Raw genomic sequence first — 20,618 nt, forward strand, 5'->3', positions numbered from 1 at the left:
AATTAGGCGCACCTCGTGTGACTCCCCCGGGGCGGGAAGGCGCGGGCGCCGTCTTGGAAGCCTGTACCCGGTTCCCACCCTCGGAGGCTCGTGCCCTGTCTGCTTTCCCTGGAATAACTCATGGCTGCGAGCACCACTCTTCTGAGTCCTGTGAGCCCTTCCTAGCAAATTGTGGAAGCTCGGGTGGTGGTCGGGAGCTGGGCTCAGCTGTGTAAACGGGTGGGGAGGGGCTCGCTGGTGTGGCCAAGGGACAGGAGCCATGGGGAGAGGAGCACGGGCCCTTGTCTGGCGCAGGCCTGGGGTGCGGTCCTCAGCGCCTGGGGAGGGGTCTGGAGGGTCCTGGGGTACGTGGGACGGCTCTGACTGTACGCCCTGAGAGATTCCTCCAGAAGCCGTTTGGAGGCTGGGGTGGAAGGCCCTGACCTGGACTCCTCTTGTTCTGGTTGCTTGGTCCTGACCGCTCTCCCACTAGTCTGGCTGAGCGACACCTGTGGTTTGAGGTTACCCTGCGTTTCCCACCACCAGAAACAGCCAGGCCAAGTTACCTTTGGTCTCCAGAGTCAGAACCCAGCTGGGAGATGGGCGGGAGCACTGCGCAGAGTAAGCGTGAGGTGATGGAGTCGTTCGGGACAGTTCTGGGGCAGGTGAGACCTGGACCGTCGGGATCGGCCATCGGCCTGGCTGCCTGCCCCTTCACACAGGTACGGCTGGCCTCCGCCGCGTGAACCTTTTCCCCCCTGCCCGGAGGTGGAGGGCCTCTCCCGTGTCTGAAGGTCTTCCGAGGGACCCTGCCACAGTGCCGCTTGCTACACCTCCCGTGCCCCAGGGATCGCAGGGTAAAGGCGGGGAAGTCGTGTCTGGCTCTGAGCTTGTCGGCAGTGGAATTAGTGTTTGGGTTTCCACATTCATTATCTGTATCTTCAGCCACGCGTATGGGGGCCCTCTGAGAACCCGCCCTGCCTGCTGTGGGCCTCTGGCTGCCCGTCTTGGGCCGGTGTGAGAGTGCTGGAGGCCGCTAAAGGGGAAGCCAGGGTCGCCTCAGCTGCGCTGTTCTGATCGAGTGGGAGGCGCGTGGAGAGAAGCCCCGTCTGCTTTGGGGGGAGTTGGGTCGAGTCACTTCCTGCTCTTGTGGTGTAAGTTTCAGCTGCTCTGAGCCCTGCTCTGAAGCAGGGACATTTCTTGTGGTTCCCAGAGCCTGTGCACGCCACTCATTGCCCCCCAGCCTGGAGGCCAGTGATGGTGCGTCCACGTGGGTCCCCTGTGCCAGGCTCCTGAAGCCGTGCCCAGGGTCTGCTTGCCTTGGCACACGCTGTCTGCTTTTCATCTGCTGGAAGAAAGTTAACTGGAAAACAGGAGCGTACAGAAAACAAGCTCGTTTACAAACATGATCCCCGAGTCAGCGTCAAGGACTCTGGTTCCTCCAGGATTCCTGGGTTTCTGTCATCGCACGGCAGCCAGTCACGCTTCAGGTTATGTGGCTGCACGTGTTGGGGTGAAGTGAGGACTGGCTTCCTCCGGTGGTGGTGCTCCCTGGTCCTGCCGGGCACCCTGTGCTGCCAGGGACGCTGCTTTGTGCAAGTATCGAGGGTTGGGTGGTCTTCCAGCTGTTCAGCCAGCAGGCCTCTGCTGCCGCCTTGGAGTGGAGGGCCCTCCTTCCAGAACTCCCAGTGCAGGGTTCTCGGTGTTGCCCAGACTCCTGGCCACTTGGTGTACCCCTTCCTTCCTTCCCTGACTTTCTCCTGCACCAGCCCCACAGGCTAAACCAGGGCCATGAGAACAGGATGTGGCTCTGGGGCGGCCAGCTCCCCACTTCTCAGCTGTGTGACTTGGGTGCATTCCTTTCGCTCTCTGGGTTTCCACCATCTTAGCTGTAGAACAATGCACGCAAAGCCCCTGACACAGGATGGGTTCTCAAAAATGGCAGCTCTTGGGCGATGGCGATGGCAACTGCAGAAGGCCTTGACCGTCCGCATCCTCCTGTGTGTTCACGGGTGGCCCGGAGAGGCAGAGGAGGCTCGCGGGAGGCGTGCAGTGCAGACGGTGTGGTCAGGTGCCAGGCCAGCTTGGCGGCCCCTGCAGCAGAACCATTGTTTCCAGGGAGGACTTCATTATTCCTCTTCAAGTAAAAAAGTTAAAACCTCGTAAAGCGAGTCCATAAAACGCCGCAGCCACGGTCCAGATGTGCACGTCTTAAGTGCAACTGGCATGAAAGTCGCGCATGCCTAAGCCGATCGGCATGTTTGCTCTGGGGATTGTTGCACCTGTGTGTGCTGGAAGGCATCTCCACAGAGTACCTGTCCCGTGTCTGTGGGCAGATTCTGGTACGCGTTCCGAAAACCATGGTGGAGACGGCTGTCGCTGGAGGTGTGTAAGCAGAGTTTTGGTCAACTTCAGATGTTCAGAATCTGCGCTGTGGCACTCAGAGTCTGCCTCACGCCGGCCCTCATGCAGCCACCTGATCCTGGAGTGTCAGAGCTGGGAGAGCCCCTAGTGAACCTCCGATCCAGTGTTTTCATCTTACAAGTGAGAAAACCACATTGGTGCCGCATAAATATTCCTTGCCTTCCTCTTGGCTTTGTTTAATGAAGCCGACTGCAGAAGCCCACACTCCAACACCTAAGGGTGTGGCCTTGTGCTGCCCCACCACCACCTCACCGACTTGTCTGGGTTTGGGGGTGACTGCCCGTCCTCCGAATCGCAGGTGTCATCGCGCTGCCAGAGATCCACGTCCGCTCCGGCCTCCTGCCCAGTCCTGGGAAGGCTGCCCAGCCCACTTTCGGCTAAAGGACCACGTCTGAATGAACCCTGCTCCCAGCAGATCTGTGCTGGCTGTGGTTCTTTTGTGGGGGTCATGGCATGTGACTCATTACCTGGTGGGGCCTCTGTATTAGAGCCACAAGTCCAGCTATTCTCCCAGGAGGCGATTTGATGGGAAAGAGGGAGGGCCAACCTCCAAGCCGATTCCAGTCCCGGCTTCCCTGTTACATGCGCAGCCCCACGTTGGCCAGGCCTGGTTACAGCCCGGATTCCTGAAACAAGTTTCCATCCTGGTCGCCACGCACACCTCAGCCTCAAACGCCCCATAAAACTTTAGGAGCTGAAATAGGTTTTGGGGTTTTTTGTTTTTTTTTTTCCTTTTGTGAAGTAGGTCATTTTGAGTATGAAGTATTATGTTTTCCCTTTGGTCTCCTCCTCCCCAGCAATCCTGAGGTTGGAGTTATGGTCATAGAATCTGTATGTGTGATGCTGACTTTGGTCAAGTGGAGGAGTGCATTTCAGGGGGAAACGACGTAGCTCTCTGGGAAAAAGAGAGTCACTGACATGCCAGGCTTTTCGCCCATCCAGGTTCAGGGTCTAACTCGCCCAGGCGCTTCAGTGTGATTGGCTGTGCAGGTAACTAGCCAGCCCACCCGAGGGGCTTGCCTGTGGCTCCTGGCTTATCCAGCACAGAGCTGTGCTCTGGTGACCCGGTCTTTTGAAGTTTATGAAACCTGGTTGTGGTCAACATACTGTTTTTCAGATGGCGGGACTTAACGGAGCCAATCCAGGTGCCCCCATCTCCTTAACGCCAGCTGTCTGAATTCTCTGCAGTTCCATTTGCCTTAAAAAAATATTAATCTGCTGGGAAGATCTTGAAAGCCACCAACTGTGGAGCCAATGGCACTTGGTTGAAAGAGTTCACTCCTGGGTGGACATCAGAGCATCGTTTTCCTCTCATTGTTCCCGGGTTGGTCTGGGTCGGTCTATCGGTTCCCCTACTCCTGATGTTCCTGGAACTCTGGACGGCCCCACTGTTCCCTGGATCGACTTTCCAAGCCGGCTTCTCTGCAGTGTCCCCACAGACTGTCCCTGTGTCTCCGTGGCTAACAGGTCATTCACCCTCCTCACCGTGTGTGAGGATTTCAGCCCTCACTCCCTGAAGGTACCAGGCCTAAGGAAAGCCCGGGGGTTTCGTCTTTGGGCGTCCACGTTTTAAAGACGTTCCCCAAGCTGCCCCCCTTGACCAGAGCCCTCTGGGCCTTCCCTTTTGTGCCCAGCGCGGCTGGGCCATGGCAGTGGTCCTGGGACCGTCCTCCTTCCCTCCCCTGTGGAGCAGGGGCAGAGCACAGGCGGGCCGGGTGAACCCCTCGGCCGCCCGCTTGCAGCGCCAGGCCACTCTTGATGCTTCGTTCGTGTTGCCGTGCGTGGCCCGAGAGCGAGTCGCCAGGGATGGCAGAGCCCCCTTATTGAAATAGCATGTTAGCATTTAAACAATATTAATACTGTTTGACTCATTAAATATACAAAGGCCAGTTAAAGTGCTTCCATGTGTGTGCTGTTAGTTCTGGCGGGCGACTCCTCAGATGGCTTTATGTGGTTTCAGACAACATTTTAGCACATTCTTAAAATACCCACAAAAGCCTTTATGTAAAAACTCATAAATGTGAACTACATAAAAATTATTATTTTTCCTGTTTCATGTCATTATGATCAAAGTACAGTAGGTGAGAATAAGTTTCCAAAAACTTGTTGAGGTCCCTCTTTAATTAACGCTTCACGCGCAGAGCGGGGCCATAAACCGTGGGACGAGGGCTGTCAGTGCCCCGCGGCCACCTGACCACCGCCGTGCCCGCGGCCACTCTGCCACAGAGGCTGGCCTTCTGGGCGATTCTGAGCCGGCCCTTGCTCATCACGCGTCCTCCAGTCCCTTTGTCCTGGAGCATCAGGTTGAGACTCGCACGTCCCCAGAGGTCCCTTTCGGTGAGTGGAATGTGAGTCCGCTCTTGAACAGCACGGGGAACAGTGGCCCCTCCGGTGCTGCTGCCCTCATCTCTTTACGGGAAGTCCGATCGCCTGTAAGTTAGGGTACTACCCGACGGGACGCTCTCCCAGCTATGAAACCAATTACGGAGGTCACGTGGCTCCGTGGGAAGGTGCTCGTGATTCCGGCCAAGTGAGGAGAGCCGAGCCCAGCCCAGTCCCCTTGCTGTGCCTACAGTTACATGAAAAGTAAGCATCTGGACAGAGACTGCAGGGGAATTTGGAAAAATGAGATTTATGGGATAAGCTGATTTATGGTGGTGTGGGCTAAATTTTAAATTTCCTTTCTTTAAAATAATGTTCTTCTAATAAATTTTTTTAATTTGGGGGAAGAATGGTAACCCACGTGAGCATCAGAGTCGAGCTTGCATTTTTACCTCCTTCGTCTCCAACATTTTGTAACTTTGGACCTGGTCGGTGTGGCCCAGCAGGGAAGCTGAGGATGCCAGGGAGGAGCTGCCCGGAGTGGGAGCCGGGCCCCGTGAGGTGGGACTTTGGAGTGGAAATGGCCAGTTCCGCCCCGCAGAACGGTAATGCTGTTGTTTTATTTCTCTGGAAGAACACAGAAACCTAAGGGAGGGGGCTGAGCGGGCTCAACCACGGGCCACCCGGTGCTTTTGAACTGGTTGCCAGGTGGTATCCAGGAGGGTTGTCAAGCCCCGGGGCCCTCTGCTGGCTCCCCCGCAGGGCAGCCTGACCCGCCCCCCCCCCCCCCCCCCCCAGTCCCAGCCCAGGGACAAGAACCACACTCTGGGCTGGAAGGCGCCTGAGGCGGGGGCCGCGGGGCTTCCAGGGGTAGAAGGATGAACACGCCCTCTGGGCTTCGCGCCTTCGCTCCAGGAAAGAAGGAATTAGCGGCCCGGCCCGCTTCTGCCAGCACAAGAAAAGCCACATTTTTTAAAAGTTGTTTTTTCCCTTTTGATGTGGGGCTGCTCTCCCGACAAGCAGGCGGAAAGGGAAAACCATGCGATGGAGCCCAGCCGTCCGTCACCGAAAGGTCGGGTGTTGGCGGGTCTGCCGCCCGCGCTAGTGCTGCCGTGCTTCCCGGGGAATTCGGGGAGGGGGCGCCAAAACCCCGGGGCCCATGCCGCCCGCTCACCTGAGTGAGGGGTCTGGTCCCAAGGTGACCGATGCGTCCGCACATGTCCCAGGAGCGTTCCAGGGTGGCCCGGCGGCGTGTGACCAGCTCCCCGCAGGGCTGGGCCGGGTCAGGGTGGCCCTGTGGAGGGAAGTGGTGGGCGGGGGGGCCTCAGGCTCTACGCCAGAACACTTACCTACTTGGGGTTTGGGGAGAGATTTAGAACAAGGGAAAGCGCCTTCCTGAGTGGGGTCCCCGAGTGCCCAGTGTTGGCCGGTTTCCCAGAGTTGCCCTGAGCTGGCGCCGAGCTCGGGCCCGCGGGTGTGTCTCTCCCTTCTCCCGTGCTTTCCCCTCCCAGCGCTACGCTCTGCTGCCCTGGTCGGAAGCCAGAGTCCTCGATCCCTCAGTCTTTCCTTTCCCTCGATCCCTCAACCTCAGTCCCTCAATCTTTTGACCAACATTTAGCCCCGGGGCTGGCACCTCGTACAGCCTCCTGCCATCACCTGCCTTCTGGGCAGGGGCCACCCGGCCGGGGGAGACAGCTGTGACTCTCACTTGACAGCTCAATGGCAGTGGGTGGCGTGGGATGGAGCAGTGGGGACAGTCTCCCTGAGGAATGCCGGCGGGGAGGGCGGGGAGGGCGCCAGGGGTACAGACCTAGGTGTGGACCCTCACGTGCCATGCCCAGTGGGCCTGCGGTGGGTCAGAGCCAGAGACACAGCAGCCGCGGGGCCCTGCAGCTCACCCGCGTGAAGAGGGACTGCCTCTTCCGTCTGTCTCTCGGTTACACCCTGGTGTGTATCACATACTGGCCTTTGTACGAAAACTTTTTAGTTTGAACGAGTTTGATTTACAGCAAAATTATACTCAAAAAAGAGTACAAAGGTTTCTTGCTATACCCATCGCTTACGTTCTCTGAATATTAGCATTTACCATGTATATTGTTTATTATGTAACAGCGTTATCGAGGTGTAATTCATATACGTGTTTATTTTTATTACTTGTTTTTGTTATGAAAATAATAATCTTTGGTCAGGTATCTACTTTCCTGTATTGTTTTTGTCTTTCAACAGTCGTAGAAAGTAGGTACCGTCCGTTTGTTTGGTTTTTTAAATATTTATTTATTTGGCTGTGCCGGGTCTTGAGTTGCGGCGCGTGGGATCTTTTACTCGTGGCGTGCGGGATCTAGTTCCCTGACCAGGGATCAAACCCGGGCCCCCTGCATTGGGAGCGTGGAGCTTTAACCTTAGCTGGACTACCAGGGAAGTCCCAATACTGTCCCTGCTTTATAAAGAAACTAAGGCCCAGTTCGCACAGCTGGTAGCTGGCAGCTTTTGGTAAGCAGTCGTTGGGCGGATAAGCGCGGGACATAACTGGTGACTGGCGGGGCGGGCGTGGGGACCCGTGCCCGCCGGACTCCCCAGCCCGTGCGTCTCGGTGCCTGCCTGCTGCTCACATCCGAGGCCGCGGCCCCGGGCCTCCGGGAGAGTCCCGGAGGGCGCCTGCCGCGCCAGTGATGCAGGGTTAACTGGGGTCAGAGAGGCCACAGACTTTCTGGTAAAGAGTGTGCTGTTGGCCCCCAGAGACGCCGTCTTTCCAGAGTCGTAGTTGGTCGTCAGCAGAATTTGAGGCGCTGCACGTCAGCTGGTGGTTCGCCTTTGCTTTCTGAGCTCCTCGGACCTGTACGGACAGCCACTGCCTTGGTGCCCTTGAATTTGGGATCCTTGCCTGATTTCCTTTGCTCCTCTGGCCTTTTCTTTCCCTCCTGCATTTCATCTGAATTAGGAATTTTTCCGTATTGCCTCAGACTTGCGGAGGAAGCTCGGTCCCAACCATAGCCCTTCGTTTCAGGCGATACAGTGTCGCAGCAGGTTGCTCTGAAAAACCCACAGAAGCCCCAGTGTGTGCAGGCCCTGGAGCGTTCCGGCGGGAGCAGAGCTCTTGTCCGCTCTCAGTGGGAGAAGTCTGGACTGTTGTTGCTCTGTCTTTCCTGTTTTTCACCTGTAAAGTAGGCATCCCAAAAGATAGGAGTATCACACGATAATGATTACTCAGTGGTAATGACCCTCATTGAGGGTCTGTTACATGTCACACGCGTTCTGGATCCTTTGTCTGGAAGGAATGTGAAGCCCAGAGAAGTGGAGTCAGCTTGCCAAAGGCCACAAAGCTAGAGGAAGGACAGCTCAGACTCAGATTCATCTTTCGGACTCCTAATTCCGTGTTCTTTCTGTGAGCCCCCCCACCCGAAAGGATGCTTCATCCCCTCCCCTGACCAACGAATGAGCAAGACACATGCAAGAATCAACCCTGGAACCACCGTAGTGAGGGTCGTTAATCCCAGAGAGACATTTAGATGAATCTTTGCCAGATGACCACCCCTGGGACCTGGGAGGATGATCTGTAATTTGACCGGCTTAACATCTCATGGACACGTGGGCCTGTTTCCTGCAGGTATTTTGAAGGCGGTGTCTCATCTGTCTACCTCTGGGATCTGGATCATGGTTTTGCTGGCGTGATCCTCGTAAAGAAGGCTGGAGACGGCTCGAAGAAGATCAAAGGCTGCTGGGACTCCATCCACGTGGTGGAGGTGCAGGTACAGCTCCCCCCACCGCCACAGCTGGCAGCCCCAACGGTGCGGCCTGTTCCCTAGCAGGTGCTTCTTGACTGGGGGTATGTTGTGACATACAAACCCCTGCTGATTCCTAAAAGTGCCCACGGCCATGTGGATAAAGATAAGTCAGGGGGCTTTCCTGGTGGCGCAGTGGTTGAGAGTCCGCCTGCCGATGCAGGGGACACGGGTTCGTGCCCCGGTCCGGGAGGATCCCACGTGCCGCGGAGCGGCTGGGCCCGTGAGCCATGGCCGCTGGGCCTGTGCGTCCGGAGCCTGTGCTCCGCGGCGGGAGAGGCCACAGCAGCGAGAGGCCCGCGTACAGCAAAAAAATTTAAAAAAAGATAAGTCAGGATCTCAGTAGTCTCTGATGAAAAAGATCCCCAAAGAACTTGGACACAGTGACCGCAGATTCGGCCCCTTTAAAAACCACTTGGGATTCTATAAGGTCGTGTCATGGTGACGTGTTAGGAAGGGACGTGTTAGAATGACCTGAATTCAGGGGCCATTCGGGCTCTCCTCAGCTCAGGGTTGTGTCCAAGGCTCTGATCTCTGTCTCATCCTACAGGAGAAGTCCAGTGGTCGCACCGCCCATTACAAGCTGACCTCCACGGTGATGCTGTGGCTGCAGACCAACAAATCTGGCTCTGGCACCATGAACCTCGGCGGCAGCCTTACTAGACAGGTAGAGTGGTCAGTGCCCCCGGCTGCAGCCCCAGAGCTGGCCGTGTGTGGAGATGAGTGAGCAGCTGCCCCACAGAGGCTCCTGGGGCAGCCCCTGCGCCTGACGTGATCTCCCCACAGGCCTGTCCGTGTTCCCCGACATTCAGTCACGGGAGGTTTTACTTGGGGTCAAGGTGTTTGTGTTCAGATGCTCCCGTGATGTTTAGGGCGTTACTGCTGGTAACATTTTAGAATGGGTTAATTTCGAAGTTGTGGCTTAGATGAGGTATCAGGGCTCTTGGTTGCAGGTGACGGAAGTGAAACTCTCACTGACTTAAGCGAAAATGGAAATGAGTCAGCTCACCTAATTGTGACGTTCGGACAGCGTTCAGCCCGCCCGGGTCTAAGACACGAATGATGTGGGCAGGACTCCGGCTCTCCACGCGGGGGCTCCTGGCAGCCTCTGGCCATATCCTGGGGGAGAGCCTCTCTCTCTGCCGTGTAACCCCAGGAACGCCTCACTGCCGGGTCGGGTTACTCGCCCCAGACAGAATCACTTCCGGACGCTCGGGTCATGTGACTACCCACGGTTGAGGAGACGAACGGGTGTGGGTGTTGATTTCCCAGAGTGACATCAGGCAGCTTTCTCACAGTCGAGAGAGGGCTGGGTGTGGGCAGCCGGCAGCCACTGGACAGTGGCGAGGTGCTTTCTGCAGCGAGAACGGACGGCCGTGATCTGTGGATGGGGGTGGGCGGTGAGGAGTGACGGCAGCCAGGGGGTCAGCCGAGGGGCCTGGCGGCAGGCTGCTGGGGGTGAGTAGCCAGGGTCCCCCAAAGGAGAGGAAGGACTGAAAAAGAAGCTACAGGGATCCGGAAGAGGGAGAGCCTGTCAAGCCTCTGAGCGGGTTTACCAGCCTCCCCAGGCAGGTGCCCTGTGGTACACGCCTGCTCTCTGCTCAGCTCTGGCCCCCGCAGCAGTGCTCCGGGGGTACAGGGGTGCAACGGAATGATAGTCACCGGCACCCTCCACTGTGCACCCCCAGCAGGGCGCTTTTCAAAACTCAGAATATTCGTTCACCTCATACGGAAAATATGGGTATGTCTGGTCAGAGCAGTCCAAAGACTGCTCGAGTCACAGGGTCTTGACATGGGAAGAGTTCAGAGGTCATCATCTCCCAACCTGACAGGACAGTTTGTGCCACTCTGCTCTCGTGGGACCAGGGAGCTCGCTGCCTTGGGGGATAGCCCGTTCCTTTTACATCAGTCTCCATAAAAAGAGGCATCCAGAATGGGCCCCGCCCCCCACCGGCTCCCCCCCACCATCTCTTTTCCCACGAGCTGTTGACGGTGCAGGGATTTCCCCTTCTGTCCTTGGTGCAGCTGATCTTCTTAAAATGAAGTTTTACACGTGAACTCATGTTTTGGTTTTTGTCCCTTCTGCCAGCGACAGATAATGTCGAACCTCGGTTTTGGTCATCCACGTGTTAGCTGTTCCTTCCGGCTTTCTTCTTGCACGTTAACTAAGATGACTGTCTTCGTATTAGTTCAAGGCCAAGTTGGGAGCCCTCCAGCCTGGCTACCAAAGACTTCCATAGGGGGGAGACATCAGTCTGATAACCGTCTTTCTAGGGCACTGGTCTTCAGGGTGAGCGTGTCCAGCTCTAACTCACCACCTAAGCGGGGCTTCGCATTTCCAGATAGATGCCGTTTGAGCCACCTGTGGTTGAACGCTCCCTGCCGTGCTAGGACCAGCTGACTGCAGGCTTGGCCATGGCTTCTCTCTCCTTGCCCTCAGGGCTCAGCGTGTCTCTGCACTTCAGGCTCCTTTGATGTGGTGAGAAGCGTTGCTTTGCTCTGTTTCCCACCTCTCTGGTCCTGAACAGCCCAGGCCAGGCACGAGGGCCCTCTGAGAGCCTCTGCTCTGCAGCTGGAGGGAACCTTCCTGTTCGCAGCCTAGTCCAGGAGGGACCAGCGTCAGCACCATGGAAGAGCTTGTCAGAAATGCAGAGAGCTTGGGGCCCTACCCAGACCCACCAAATCAGGAGCTAAATTTCACAAAATTCTCCAGGTAATTTATGTGCACGTTAAAATTTGGCGAGTGCTACTCTTTGGGGTTCTGCACCTAATTCCATCTTGGGGGGCGGCTCCCCATGCCACCAGCAAGCAGTACTCCAGACACCAGCAGGGTGTCCTACAACTCACCTACGAGCCTGACACTCTACCCGGAGATGGCATCAGATCCCACAGGTTCGGGGCTCAGTCCCACAAGACTGCCTGCCCACCTCCCCTGAGACACACCTTCCAACGCAAGTGGCAAGTCCAGGTTGTCCCCTGTGCTTCTGACCCTACCGGCTACAAATCAGAGGTTCCCATGACACCCTATTTGGGTTCAATTAATTTGCTAGAGCTGCTCACAGAACTCAGGAAACCCATTTACTCATTAGATTGCAGATTTATCCCAAGGGATATTTAAAGATTACAAATCAACAGCCAGATGAAGAGATCCACGGGGCGAGGTCTCAAACAGAGGAGCTTCGTTCTCACGGAGTTTTGGGGCATTTTGGTTCCCCAGCCTGGAAGCTGATTCCCATCTTTCGTGGGGTTTTGTGGAGACTTCATTACACACGCATGATGATTAACTCACTGGCAATTGGTGATTGATTCAACCTCCAGCCCTTCTCCCCTGCCTGGAAATCAGAGCTAGGACTAAAAGTTCTACCCCTCTGTTTACGGTTGGTTCCCCTGGCAACCAGCCCCCATGCTGAGGTACTTTCCAAAAGTCACCTCATTAACATAAACCCAGTTGTGGTGGAAAGGGGCTCGGTAAGAGTGACAAGGCACCCATTTCACCTTCATGGCCCTGAAGCGATTGATTTCAGGAACTGAGGGCAAGAGACCAAATATAACAAAAGACGCTCCCGTTGCTCTTACCACCCAGGAAGTTCCAAGCGTTTGGGAGCCGTGAGCCCGGAACCGTGGATGAAGGCCAGATGTACGTGAGAAATGCATTTTGGCCATCCAGATGACCGAACTGTGTATTTCTTATGAAATCACCGTATCACAGCTGCTGTGTACCTTTCTCTCGCCCATCGTTGGCTTAGGTGTCGCGAGCAGCCCATCTTCAGGGGGTCCCTTCCAGGTGTGGGAGCTGGGACTGGAGGGTGCCGCCTCCCCTGGAGCAGACTGTCTTCACTTCTGCTTCACGTGCTGCTTGAAGCTTCTGAGCAGGCTGAAGGCCCTTGTGGAAGAGTCCCGTGTAGGACCTTTAACAGCCCCACCCCGGGGGAAGAAGGCCTTAACCCTGTGCGGGCGCAGGGCAGCGGTGCCTTTGTGTGACGGGAAGAGGAAACAGACAGGCAGCTCGGCCTCAGAGGAGCCGGCGCGGGCTGCAGTGCAGCGTCCCTCAGAGCGGCCTCCGGGGGGAGCCTTCCTTGGCAGAGACGACCCTTGCCATCCTCATCCTGGGAGTGCCTGACTTCATGAGGATTCCTTTAAATATCAAAATGGCTTTTTCAGTAAGATAATAATTACGCTTTTCATAACCATTAATTTTTTAAAATGTGGCAGGAAGGATAGATCTAGTAGCTCTTTTAAGTGCAGTCACAGAGGCATCTCCATGCACTTGAACGGTAGAAGCGCAAGGCAGGTGCCTGGGCCGCGTGTCGGAGCCTCACACTCTCCCGTGCAGAAGCTGCGCCACCTCTGCCGGGTCACAGGGCCTGGAGCCGCAAGGGATCTCGGGGGTCCCCGTCTCTGACCTCTGGGCAGGGCCGTCCCCACGCCGTCCCAGAGGCTAGTGCTCACTGGGCAGAGACCATCCTTCTGCATGGAAATGGGCCCTTGTCTTCCAGGAACCACTGACCAGGGAGGGGCCGCCGAACCCCAGGCAGCTGGCTCCCTCGCAGCCGTCCTCCCCGACACCCTGCCACCTGGGGGGTGGTGGAAAATCCTAAACCCGTATCCGGAAACTGTTTCCTGCATCACTTACCGCTCCGAACTGTTTATAATTCCACCCGGTTTACAGTGACCTGGACAAATATTTAATTCTCAGCCTTCCGAATAGTTTAAATCAGAGCTGTCAGCCCATGGCCAGGGTCTGGGCTTGCTGTGAGCAGCCCCCGCTGCCAAGCCAAACGCAGGCCTGATGAGTGGCTGTCCTCGGCGCACCGCGCTGGCCCGCGGGCCTGTTTGGATTCCCCGTGCTCTTGGGCTTTCATGAAGAAATTCATGCTTCTGTCATCATCCCCGCGGCCGGTCGCATAACTCATCTGAGGTGCATTAAATCTGGGGCTGGTTTCCAAAGTAAGTAACTGCAAAAGGAGGGGCAGGGGAGCAATGAGGGTGACAAATCCAAGTTAACGACGCGTAGCTTCTGCGCATACAGGGGAAATGAGGGTTGCGGGTTTAGCTCTTTGTCCCACATGAGCCTTCGGAAAACATCTCTGGTTCTCTTGGATGGGAAGCGAAGGGGTTCCGGGAAAGCCGAGCAAATCAGTGATCAAGAGTGAACACGTGGTAACGTGGGCTGTCTCTGTTGATTGGGTTGTCAGCAGCATAGGGTTATATCGCTCCCATTTAGCAGGTGAGGAAACTGAGGTTCAGGCTGTTAAGTAATTTGCTGTGGTGACTTATCTGAGTAGCAGGCAGAGCTGGGATGTGAACCCAGATTTGTCTCCCTGGAAGAAAAAGAAAGCTGCATTCTGCCACGCTGCATTTTTTTGGTCTTAACCTGTCCCCTATCTGTAGGCCTGGCATTTAAGAGATGCTCAGTAAGCATTTCTACAGAAACGCATCGAGCAGTCGGCTCAGTGTAAACAGGACACCGCCCCGTGGGCCCCCAGGAGCATTCCGTTGGCAGCCCCTCGAGCAGCCAGCGTGGGCAGCGGCAACGGACCAGTGGCCCCAGAAACAGGCCCCGCGAGAGGGGCCAGAGCCGCCGAGTCCGGTGGAGGCGCCAGGCCCCCCTGGGGTGCGCTCAGCAGCGCCACGTTTGGGGTGCCTCTTGCAGGAACCCAAGTGACCACATGAGACGCCGTCACCACCAGAGGTAGTGTGGAGGGTTTTCAGAGTTTTTTCAGTAGTCAACTGATCTGATCAGATTTGTGTCTTCAAAAGATGGCCCCGGCGGGGCGGCACCTGCGGTGACTAGCCTGTGGCCGGGTGGGCAGCGAAGGAGCCTCAAGGCAGGAAATCACGAGGCAGGAGGAGTAGAGGAGGGACGGGTTGGAGACGTCTTGGGGTGACCCCAGGCTGTGAGCGCTGGGCTCAGGTTCGAGTTCCTCCAGTAAGCGGTACTTTCCGTGACCCAAGCGTCGTGGCAGCCCCACACTCGCTTGCACACTCACACCTTCCCCACGTGTGTCAGGAGGGAAGGGGCCATCTCACCAGGCCCACAGTGCCAGGCCCCGACCCTGGCAGCCGTCCTGGCCAGCGGTCGGGAGCACGCAGCCAGGCTGAGGGCTCCCAGCTCTCCCGTTTCCATCCAGCTCATACTGGCCACCCCGCAGCTGCCTAGGCCGGGGCCATCCTTCCCTGGCACGATGCCCAGGGCTCCCCCACTTGCCTGCTTCCTGTGCCTGTCCTGGGAAGGGCCTTGGCTTGGGCTTGGCGGAATTTCCCCCCAGGAGTCCCTTTCCCTGGCTCCCCAGGCTTTGCCTCCATCCTCTCCTCTCTCGAGGCGCCCTCATTGACTTTTTTTTTTTTTTTTTGGCTGCATGGGGTCTTCGTTGCTGCGCGTGGGCTTTTCTCTAGTTGCGGCGAGCGGGGGCTACTCTTCATTGCGGCGCGCAGGCTTCTCATTGCGGTGGCTTCTCTGTTGTGGAGCACGGGCTCTAGAGCACAGGCTCAGTAGTTGTGGCACACGGGCTTCATTGCTCCACGGCATGTGGGATCTCCCTGGACCAGGGCTCGAATCCATGTCCCCTACATTGGCAGGCGGATTCTTAACCACTGCGCCATCAGGGAGGTCGTGTCTCCCGCACCCCCCCCCCACACACACACACACCCTCACTGACTTTCTTACTTACTGCTCTTGGTAAATGTACTGGAGCTGCATTTCACACCTCGTTGTGACCTGCCGGCTGTGGAGATGCCCCAGGGGCTCAGACCAAGGTGCCCTCACCCCATCTCCTCCACTCTGGCCTTTTGTTCCGCCACCCCCGCCAAAAGATGTCTCTTAGGGACGTCCCTGGAAAGCAAGCAGACAAAGCGTTTTGGCAGATCCCTGCAGCTGTGGGAGGCAAGGTGAGGGCCGTCTTCGTCTTCGCAGAGGCTCATCACGGCCAATCCTTGAGGGCAGAAGGGCGGCAGCCGCCACCTGGGCCCCGGTGAGAAGGCTGCTTTCCGCAGGCCAAGTACCAACGCGCTGAAAAGGAAGTTGCACTGAGAGGTCACTTCTGTGTGACAGCTGGAGGCGTGGGAAAGAGGCAAGACTGCGAATCTCGGGAAAGAGATCCAAGGTTTCCAGTCTGGGGCCGGGCCCTGCAGATGTTCATTTGAGGTTTTTTTCCAACTCTAAATATTTAGAAACAGAGGTGGAATGTCCTGTGGAGCTGGGAGATTAGGGCGGACACTCGGAAGGCGAGCTCTCCCCCCACCGACTCAGCACCGGGCTCCCTTGTGATGTATCTTCGAGCAGTGAGACTGCAGCAGAGGCACCTGCCCGCGTGTCAAGGCAGGGAAATCCTCTTTGACTCGCGCTTGGCAGTCAGGCAAGGTGGAGTGTTGCAGGGGGAAGAGCCTATGGCCTTCCCTCCAGATGTGGGGAACAGAGGGGTCCAGGCCAAACTCGGGGTGGTTCAGGGAGGACTTTCTCACCCGGGGAGGCCCAGCTCCAGCCGCTCCCTTGTTCCCTAAGGTTCCTGGGCTCAGGGGTGGAGAGGCTTGAGTGGCGTGGCTTCTAGGGATGCTTTGGTTTACGTCCGGTGACCTGGGGCGGAATGACCCAGCCTGGTCGAGAAGGAAAGCTGGTGTGAGGCTGCCTCCCTGTGCCCATATACCCTGCTAGGGAGGCTGGGCAGGCGAGGAACGGAGCAGAGATCCAAGCAAGGGAAGGGCTGGGGGGGAGGGCAGGCCGGTGAGGCAGGGATGAAACTGCTCGGAATTTCTGAGCCCTGGACTGCGGCTTGTCCTTGAGTTTTCCGGTAAAGAACGTGGATGAAGTTGAGAAAATGGAGAAGTCTCCTGGAAGAAAACAGGTTTTGGAATCATCCAGACCTTGGTTCACATCCTAGCCCAGTCTCTTTCCAGCTGTGTGACCTGGACAAACCACTTCCCTTCTCTGAAATTCAGCACTTTTCACCATCGAGCTTAATAATGCCCATTTGGAAAGCTTGTTGTAGAGCAGAAATAAAAAAACATTTTGACACATGGGTTATGCCCAATAAATAATAGCTGTTAACTGCTGTGACCACCTATCACGCAAGCAGAGACTTTTCCATCTTCTAGAATGTATACAGTTTTAGGCTCAGTTAAATTTTTCCGAAACTGAGCAAACTGAACCTTCCTTGAGAGGCTGTCTGACCCTCTGTCTTCTGGCTTGACAGCATGTGAAGTCCTGGCCTCACAGCCCCGCTCTGACCCGGAGCGCAGCCCAGTGACCAGGAGGAGCCACAGGCCGGGCAAGAGTCCCGGGAACGGAGCTGCCGTTCAGCCCGGCGCCGTTCTGGGCCTAGTGCACATATTAGGTTCTGCAGTGCAGTGTAGAGGCAAGGAAGGCCCTCGCCCCCCGGGGCTCCAGAGCAGGAGCCGTGAGGCGGGGCGGGCTTCCTGCAGGCCCCCACCCTCCGGGCTCTGCTCACTGGAAAGGGCCGCACGGCACTCTGCTCACGTTTTCCCTTTTGAGGAAAATGGCCTGCTTTCTACACGCTCGCCCGTGTCCTCCACGTCGCCGGGCCACGGAGAGGAGCGGAGGTGCTTGACGGGTGGGCTGAGCTCTGACTCCAGACTCGCTTGGAACCACCCTGTGGAACATCTGTGCGACCACAGCACATAAAAATGTTTTCCTCTGGCAGCCCCTTTTATAAAAAGGATGTAATAATATCTGCAGTGCAAAAATAGTTCGATTTTTGGCAGGTCAGCTTTGCCAGCGGGCTGACCCTGACCAGGTGTGAAGGGAGTCGGCAGCGGTGCGGGCAGGGGGGCCGTGGAGACATGTCTGTGTGCCGGGCCTCTGCCCCGACCCCGGCCCACCCTCTTCCTTCCCTTCCCCGGGCCCTGCTGGGCCTTTTGCCTTGGGCTCAGGTTCGTTCCCTGCCTCACGCTTCGTGGCCCCTTGTGTCCTCCCTGGTAGTCGGTCCGCTCCTGGGGGAAGGCTCACCTGCCCTGGCCCCCATGCCCAGACCTCTTTTGTCTTTGAGCGCCCAGCATTTCCAGCCTTTTCCTTTGTTGGAGGATGGCTCTTGATTCTGAAGCAGAGATGATACCCCAGAAGTCGGATATCTGATGTGACTTTGCTTCCCTGATGGCCCTGAGCCCTTTGCCACCAGTTCTGGCCTCAACTTTGGGTGGTTGGTGCGCATTTAAAATGGGGCCCTCACTGAGCTTCAGAGCCTCAGTGCTTCCCTCGGGTTGCCAGGAGTCTGCCGTCTGCGAGGAGCTGGGAAGGCGGAGAGGCCAGTTTGTGGGAGGACATAATTCATTTGGGTCAGACCCCACCCAGGCCTCTCCTTGCCCCAAAGAGCAGCCCTGAGCTGCCGTCTGGCCGGGCACAGAAACCTCTTCCACGTGGGAGGAGAGGACACTCAGTGCCAGCGTGTCGGTGTCCAAAAATACCTTTTAAGAATGGGTAGGCAGGGCTTCCCTGGTGGTGCAATGGTTGGGAGTCCGCCTGCCGATGCAGGGGACGCGGGTTCGCGCCCCGGTCCGGGAGGATCCCACGTGCCGCGGAGCGGCTGGGTCCGTGAGCCATGGCCGCTGAGCCTGCGCGTCCGGAGCCTGCGCTCCGCAACGGGAGAGGCCACAGCAGTGAGAGGCCCGCGTATCGCAAAAAAAAAAAAAAGAATGGGTAGGCAAGCGCCGTCCTTCCTCAGGGCGGAGCGCGGTCCCAGCCCCTTGTTCAAGACACACATGCTCCAGTCGTCACGGCCGCAGGGTTTTGCTCAGGGCCCAGCATGTCCAGCAAACGCCACGGCCCTGCCCAGCGTGGGGTGCTCATCCGCCTGAAACGGTGGGGTGTGGCTTCACTTTGAAGCTGGTGGGCACGCTCACCTCCTGTTTTGCGGCAACCCCTGCGTCTCTGAGGATCAAGACTCCCCAGGGTCACTGGCCAGAGCACCCGGGGTGGCTCAGGGCCTGGTGTTGGGGGCAGAGCAGCCAATCATTCTAGCATCTCACTCAGTCTCTCCTGTTTGGCCAGTCCTCAGCCAAACGGTCTTGCTAGAACCAGGCGTCTTTGCTCTCAGACTTAGTCTCCTGACTTTGAAAGGGCCTTGCAAGGCCGTGGGTTCCAGACCATCACTCTACTCCGGATCCCCCTCTTGTAGCATCTTGACAGATGGCCACCCCGTTTCTCCCCAGACACCCGCAGGGACCCAGGGCTCATTGCTCTGTGAGCAGATTCAGACGTAATAACAGAGAGCTCCGTCGCCCCTTGGCAATGACATGGATTGCCGGACACGCCCCTGCTGGACAGCAGGCCCTCAGAGCGTGGCCAGGACCTCCCGAGTCTTGCCCCTCCCGGCCTGAGATACCCACGTTCCTTCCCATTTCTTGGGGTCAGGGCGTTCAGGCCTTTTAAGCAGAAGGGCTCCAGTGCGCCCACGGCTCTCTGATGGATGTGGCTGGGCTGGGACGGGACGGAGGGGCCTCCCTCAGCAAGTGACGCAGCCTCGCCCCTGCAGCTTCGTCGTGTGTTGGGGGGCGCGCCGCCCCTGAGCCGGGCTCCAGTAATAGAGCTTCATTTTGGCCCCGTCACACTCTTGTCAAGCTTGAAATCACCTAAAAGCCACAAGTCTCTTCACTGGCCTTGTTCCTCATTTTGTTCTCGGTGAGATTAATGTTTGAGCCAAAGTAGGTGGTTTGTGTTTGCTCTGGTGAAGGTAGTGAGCACGCTGGGGCAGGGGTGGCGGGGTCGAACTGGGCTGTCATCCGGGCAGAGCACCTGACACCTTTCAGCTTCGGTTTCCTCGGGTTTAAAGTGGTTCTCAGGAGGACCAGGTGGAGTGAGGTAGCTGCCGCCAGAGGGCGCTGTGCTCTGCAGCTGACCCGTGTCTCGGGTCCCGGAAGGACCCTTCTCGTTACCTCCACCCTCGATCCTGGCAATAGGATCCCATGAACCCTCTGCGCTGTGCCTTTCTTTAAGTCCTGGACAGACAGGTGAGACCCAGGGCCAGGTAGAGAATCCTGCGAGGTGCCCTGGAGGCCACCCTGGGAACCTGAGCAGGCTGTCGTCCAGCCTCGGCCACAGGATCTTAGATGGGAACCTGCCACGGTGACGTGATCTTAGAGGAGCCCTCTGTTCTTCAGCCCAGCGTCCCCGTCTCAGTAGGAAGTTGGAGAGCCTCGCAGCAGATCATGTTCATAGCGAGCCCGTGCTGGCTCCTGGAGGATCTGATTTGAAAGTGTGCCAGCAGATGATTTTTTTTTTTTTAAGGGTCCCATCAAAAATTGTTGTCTGGATCAGTGTCAAACCAGTGTTTAATTTCCAACCCCAGTCTTCGTTCTGTTATGGAAGTGGGGTCAGCCTCTGCCCTCCGCCAGTGTTCTGGCACCTCTGAAGTGTGCCGTAACTTTCCAAGGATGTCTCTGTCACAGAATCGGATTTTTCTGACCCTGAAACTTAATCATTTAAAGTGACTTGGTTCTCTCCTACCATCTGCAGCTTTGTCTCCCTCCTAACTGGGTCTGTTCTACCTTTCCCAGCCTGGAAGTCACTCTCCCTAACGGGTAAGAGAAGTAAAAGCAGGTGAGACTGGGCAGAGGCCTTTAGCCTCCGAACAGACCACCACACACCCCAAGCATCTGCCCTGTTCTTCTGGTTCTGAAGGTAGTTAACCTTCCACCTTTGCTCTGTTTTTTTCACTAGTCTCCATTCATTTCGAGCTCTAGCCTTCCTGATCCAGTTCCTGTCTTCTTATCCTGTTTCTCGATTGCCTATTTCAGCTCCCAGATTTTTTTGTGTGTGTATTTTTTTAAACTTTTTATTTTATATTGGAGTATAGCTGATTAATAGTGTTGTGATAGTTCCAGGTGCACAGCGAAGCGACTCAGCCATACGTATACATGTATCCGTTCTCCCCCAGACTTCCTCAGCTTCCGATTTTATTTCAGTAACGGTGGTGAGAGACTTCCCTGGGGGTCCAGTGGTAGAGAATCCGCCTTACAATGCAGGGGACGCAGGTTCAATCCCTGGTCAGGGAACTAAGATCCCACGTGCCGTGGGGCAACTCGGCCCACACGCTGCAACTGCTGAGCTCGTGCGCCACAACTAGAGAGAAGCCCGCGGGCTGCAACGAAGAGCCCCCGTGCTGC

At 56.8% G+C, this 20,618-nt stretch overlaps 1 protein-coding gene across 2 annotated transcripts in view; it reads left to right on the forward strand.

The window, feature by feature from the left end:
* CAPZB (capping actin protein of muscle Z-line subunit beta) overlaps positions 1-20,618 on the forward strand; it is a 135,722-nt gene that overhangs the window by 108,128 nt on the left and 6,976 nt on the right. For both annotated transcript variants that reach the window (XM_059083706.2, XM_059083713.2), the window contains exons 5-6: positions 8,330-8,471; positions 9,055-9,171. In XM_059083706.2, coding sequence (XP_058939689.1) covers positions 8,330-8,471; positions 9,055-9,171 — 259 coding nt within the window. The remainder of the gene's footprint in view (positions 1-8,329; positions 8,472-9,054; positions 9,172-20,618) is intronic.

Source organism: Kogia breviceps, chromosome 1 (genome assembly GCF_026419965.1).
Source record: "Kogia breviceps isolate mKogBre1 chromosome 1, mKogBre1 haplotype 1, whole genome shotgun sequence".
Lineage (NCBI taxonomy): Eukaryota > Metazoa > Chordata > Mammalia > Artiodactyla > Physeteridae > Kogia > Kogia breviceps.